At 52.6% G+C, this 4,913-nt stretch overlaps 1 protein-coding gene across 1 annotated transcript in view; it reads right to left on the bottom strand.

The window, feature by feature from the left end:
* NR1H2 (nuclear receptor subfamily 1 group H member 2) overlaps nt 1–2,622 on the bottom strand; it is a 7,066-nt gene extending 4,444 nt beyond the window's left edge. Inside the window, exons 1-5 of the mRNA XM_045292623.1 lie at nt 2,517–2,622; nt 2,261–2,400; nt 1,278–1,339; nt 1,055–1,186; nt 6–205 (exon numbers count right to left, since the gene is read on the bottom strand). Of these exons, the coding sequence (XP_045148558.1) occupies nt 6–205; nt 1,055–1,186; nt 1,278–1,320 (375 nt within the window). The 5' untranslated portion in view covers nt 1,321–1,339; nt 2,261–2,400; nt 2,517–2,622. The remainder of the gene's footprint in view (nt 1–5; nt 206–1,054; nt 1,187–1,277; nt 1,340–2,260; nt 2,401–2,516) is intronic.
* Between the last annotated feature and the right edge of the window lie 2,291 nt (nt 2,623–4,913).

Genomic DNA, 4,913 nt, shown 5'->3' on the forward strand with positions numbered 1-4,913 from the left:
CCGCCGCCCCGGCAGGTGTAGCGGCCGGCCCCGCCGCGGACCACGCTGCGCCGGAAGAAGCCCTTGCAGCCCTCGCAGCTGAGGACGTTGTAGTGGAAGCCCGAGGCCTTGTCCCCACACACCCGGCACAGCTCGTGGCCCAACATCTTGGGAGCCGGGCCCTTCTTCCGCTTGCGCTCGGGCTCCTCCACTGGGTCAGGGATGACTGGGGTGGGTGAGCCAAGACAGTAAGATACAGGGGTTGACTTATCCCCTGCCCCTACCAACAGCTGCCAACATGCGTGTCACCCCCACGAGGCGGGGATTCTCACTATGATCTGTTTTCATCCCATTTGTGATCAGATGTGGTTATCTTCTATATTGTGTCCTGATATAAGGATCTCACACGCTCTGAATCCTCACCACGGTGATGTTGTGGGGCAGGGGCAGAGGCAGTTAGGTTAATGAGACCGAATACAATCTACAGGGTTGGGCTGTACCTTGAATCAGTCTCTTATGAGATCTAAAAGAGTGTAAACTAGACGGCAGGAGAGCAGAAGACCTCAGAATGGCCAGGAGCAGGGCCCGTGCAAGGTACCCAGCACCCCTGCGCTACAAACCTCCTCCTCGTCCAAAGGGAAAGATGGGTGGCAGCCTGCAGGAAGATTAAGAGGCGCCAGCCTACAGCTGTTGAAAGTTGACAAGGACCTTCCCAAGGTGTTGAGGGACACAGAGAGGGTTCCCCTAGAGCCGATTCCTGAACCGGGACTTCTAGTCCCCGACACTGTAAGAGGATCAAGTTCTGTTTGTTGATATTTCTGTGACAGTGGCTCCAGAGAACCACACCAGGGCTGAAAGGAAGAGACATGGACATCTAGGAGGATGGTGATCTGACAGAAGAAAAGACGCCTCCCTGGACCCCAGAGGAGGAAGTGCCAGGGAGCACAGGGGTGGGGATGGGGTGGAATGTACCAGAAGGCCTGTCCCCTCCCCATCCTGGTTCTAACCTGTCTACCTTCCTAGAGTCTGCCTTGACGCCCCCACTCCCACTCCCAGGCCCTGGGCCATGTCTCACCCACACTGCTGGCAGAGCCTGCCCCATCGGTGCTGGGGACATCAGGGTCCACACCCCCGGGCCAGGGCTCAGAGCCCTCCTCCTTTATAGCAGGTGAAGAAGAGGGGGTGCTGTGCTGAGGGGGGCCATTTCCTGGGAGAAAGAAAATGGGGCCCAGTGAGCACCTCTTGCCCAATGGAGGTGTTGGGGGAGGAAGGGGCTGGGGATGTTGGCAGACACTCACCAGGCAAGGGGCTGTCCGGGGAGCTGGTGGTAGGGGTGGCCATGGTTGGGTCACGGAGCAGCCTGCAGGACAGAGAGGGATTAGGAGCCTCGAAAGAGGCCCTGGTGGCACAGTGGTTAAGCGCTTGGGACCCATCAGCGGCTCTGCAGATGTGGCAATGTGCTTCCCTCAGAAGCCCTAGGGCTCAGTTCTACTCTGTCCTACAGACTACCAGTCGGAATTGACTCAAGAACAGGGGATCTTGGGTTCTTGTGGGGTCACCAAGGGTTTCCCAGTAGTTAGATGTACTAGTCTCTCACCCGCTCCTTCTGTCTCTCCCACCAAAAAAACACTCAGTCCATTCCCACTCTTTGCGACCCTGGAGGGCAGGGTCGAACTGCCGGGGTGAGTTTCCAAGCCTGTAACCCTCTGAGTATCGAAAGTCTTGTCTTTCTCCAACAGAGCTGGTTTCAAACTGCGGACCTTGCAGTTAGCGGCCCAAGCATAACCACGACACAACCGGGACGAGGGGGATCGCTCCCACACTTCTCACGCATTCCATCAAGACTCCACTTCCAGCTTCCCCCTTCTTATCCGCCCATACAATTCTAACAGGCCCTGCCCCTTTTGCCGGCCCAGGCTCCATCCCTCTCCGCATCCCACCAACCAGCTCTCTCCAAGCCACGCCCCTTCTGCTCTAGATCCCACCCCTCCTCCAATCATGCGGTCTTCACCCCACCCACTCTGACTCACGTGCCACCTCGCCTCTTTCTGCCCCCACCTGTGCCTTCTACCGGTAGATGCTACGGACCCATTCCAAGTTCGAATTCCAGCTCCAGGGATCAGACCCGTCCCCCACCATACTACTTTAAGGCCCACCCCGGCCGAACACATCCCTCTAAGCCCCGCCCACCACCTCCCTCTAGGCCCCACCTCAGCCCCCTCAGGTCAGCCTAGGCTCCCACCTCCCCTCCCCCCACCCCCATCAGGCTCCGCCTCCACACCTTGCTCCAGGTCCCGCCCCTCTCCGAGCACCAGCGGGGGGCGGGGCTCATGGCTGCAACCTGGGGTCTGGTGGGCGGCTTGTCGCGGGGAAGGGGGGGGGTCTCCTGTTCCCGTTGCCCTGGAAACAGCCGAGGCGGGGCTAGTTACAGAGAGGAGGGGGCAGGAGGAAAGAGGGGGGTGAGCCGAGCGGGGCGCGGAAGGCCGGGAAGGCGCGGGCCTGGGGCTCCTCCCGCGCTCGCCGACCCTCGGGCACACCTGCCTCGGTCCCTCTTCTCTGCTGCGCTTCCTCCTTCCCTGTATCTCCCCGCACGCCGCCACTGCTCGGGTCCCCTAAAAAGTAACTTCGCCACTTCTTCCGGCAACCCCGCCGCGCGTCACTTCCGGAGGGGGCGGGGCGGGCCGATGACGGATTTCCGGTCTTCCTCCGACCGGCCGGTTCGGATGCCCCTCTTGGAAGTGACACACCTTCCGGAAGGTTGCGATTGCCAAGTCGCCTTCAGAGGGTAGGACCAGGGGGGTTCCGGGCCCCGGGCGATAAAACTTGGTCCTCGAGGGGGCGTGGCTAGTCCCCAAAGTTCCCGCCCCGCGCACCTGCGTGGCGTTAGTGTTCCCCTGTGCCAGCTGCAAAGATTTTTTTTCTGAACATAAATCGACATAGGTGTTTTTGCCACCAGGACGTGGCCGATTGAAGGCATTTTTATCCCTTTTTGCTTGGTAGGAAGTTTTAAGAGTTTGGAGATGTGCACCTCATTGGGTTTCAATACATGACAAATTTGGACCTAGAAGATATGTCTTTAAACGACTTAGGAATTGACTTTTAAAAGAAGTTTTATTGGGACATGATGAACACATACAATTCAATAGTTCAACCATAACAAGAAGTAATTGAGACTCTTTATTATAAAGACATCTCCCTTCCCCACAAGAATCATAGTAGCTCTAGAGAAAATTTTTCAAATGTAAATAAGTAGATGAAATTTGTTCTCAAAATCTACCTCCTAGATCTGTATATACAATCATGACGTCTGTGGATATAATCATCACAGAATGTATATACATCTATGAGGCTATTGGACCCAAATTCATGTATAACTTGTGTTGTCCACTTGATAGAATATTAAAATTTTCCTTTTATGCTCAGCAAGCGCCCCACCCATTCCCGGCCTTTGAGGCCATGGAATTTTCCACCCAGACAATTCCTATTAGAGCAAAGTGGTGTGTGTGGAAGTACTGGCGTGACTAACAAAGTGTCTCTGACGTTTCCTTGTTGTGTAACCTTTTGACAAATTACTCAATCTTCCTGTGCCTCCATTTTTTTAATCTCTAAAGGAGGAGCAAGAGGCAGTGGTGTGAACAAAACAAGGAAATACTCATACGCACTACCTTGGAGTGAATGACAATTCATAATGGCCCTGTGGGACAGAGTAGAACTGCCTCTGGGACTATCTGAGACTAACACTTTACAGGGGTAGAAAGCCTCGTGTTTCTCTCTCAGAGTGGCTGGTGGTTTTGAACTGCTAATCCAGTGGATCACAGCCCAAAACAGAACCACTACGCCGCCAGGCATCCTAAGGGACTACTGCATAGTTTGAAATCAAGAAAGGTGTGCATCAAGGTTGTATCCTGTCACCATCCTTATTTCATCTGTGTGCTGAGCAAATAATCAGAGAAACTAGATTGGTGAAGAAGAATAAAACAGCAGGGCTGGAAGCTTTTTAACCATATTCAATATGCAGAGGACACAACCTTGCTTGCTGACAGTGAGGACGACATAAGGCACTTGCTGATAAAGGTCGTGGATGGCAGCCTTCAGTGTGGATGATGCAATGTCAGGAGGACTAAAATCCTCCCAACTGGACTAACAGGTAACAGCATGATAAACGGAGAAAAGATAGAAGTTGTCAGGTGTGTTGTCTGGGTAGACTAGAGAAACAAATTCATAGATACTCTTATGGGTATAAGAAAGAGCTTTATAGACAAGAGCAATTGACTATTGAGAAAACATCCCAGCCCAGTCCAGATCAAGTCCCTAAGTCCGAAATTAGTCCATATGTCTGATACCAATCTATAAAGTCCTCTTCAGACTCACAAAACACATGCAACGAGGCTGATTGCAGGAAGATCACAGGCCAGTAGGTGGAAAGTCTGTGGATCCAGTGGCGGTAGAGGCATCTCAGCACTGGCTGAGGTCTCCAAGTGGCTCCTACAGCTCCAGGGCTCTAGCGTAGTCCATGTGTCTTCTCAATAGGAATGTCTTATGTCCCCCTCCAGGGAGCTATTTATCTCCCTAGCGCCTCCAAATGAGGTCATCAAGCTGCTACCTGATTGGCAGGCTAAATCCCACCCCTTCACTCTTTTTTTTTTCCACTCTTAAGTCTCAAATTGACAACAGATGATGTAACTACCACATCAAGGATTTCATGTTCCTTGGACCTACAACCGATGCACATTGCTTTGGATAAATCTGCTGCACAAGACCTCTTTATTTTGTTTATTTTGAATCATTTTATTGGGAGCTCTTACAGCTCTTAAAACATTCCATACATTGATTGTATCAAGCATATTTGTATATATGCTGTCATCATCATTTCCAAAACATATTCTACTTAAGCCCTTGGTATAAACTTCTCTTTTCTCCTCTCCCTCCCCCAG

This window comes from Echinops telfairi, unplaced genomic scaffold (assembly GCF_000313985.2).
Source record: "Echinops telfairi isolate 266 unplaced genomic scaffold, ASM31398v2 ScPeMD7_655;HRSCAF=1070, whole genome shotgun sequence".
In the NCBI taxonomy this organism is placed as follows: Eukaryota; Metazoa; Chordata; class Mammalia; order Afrosoricida; family Tenrecidae; genus Echinops; species Echinops telfairi.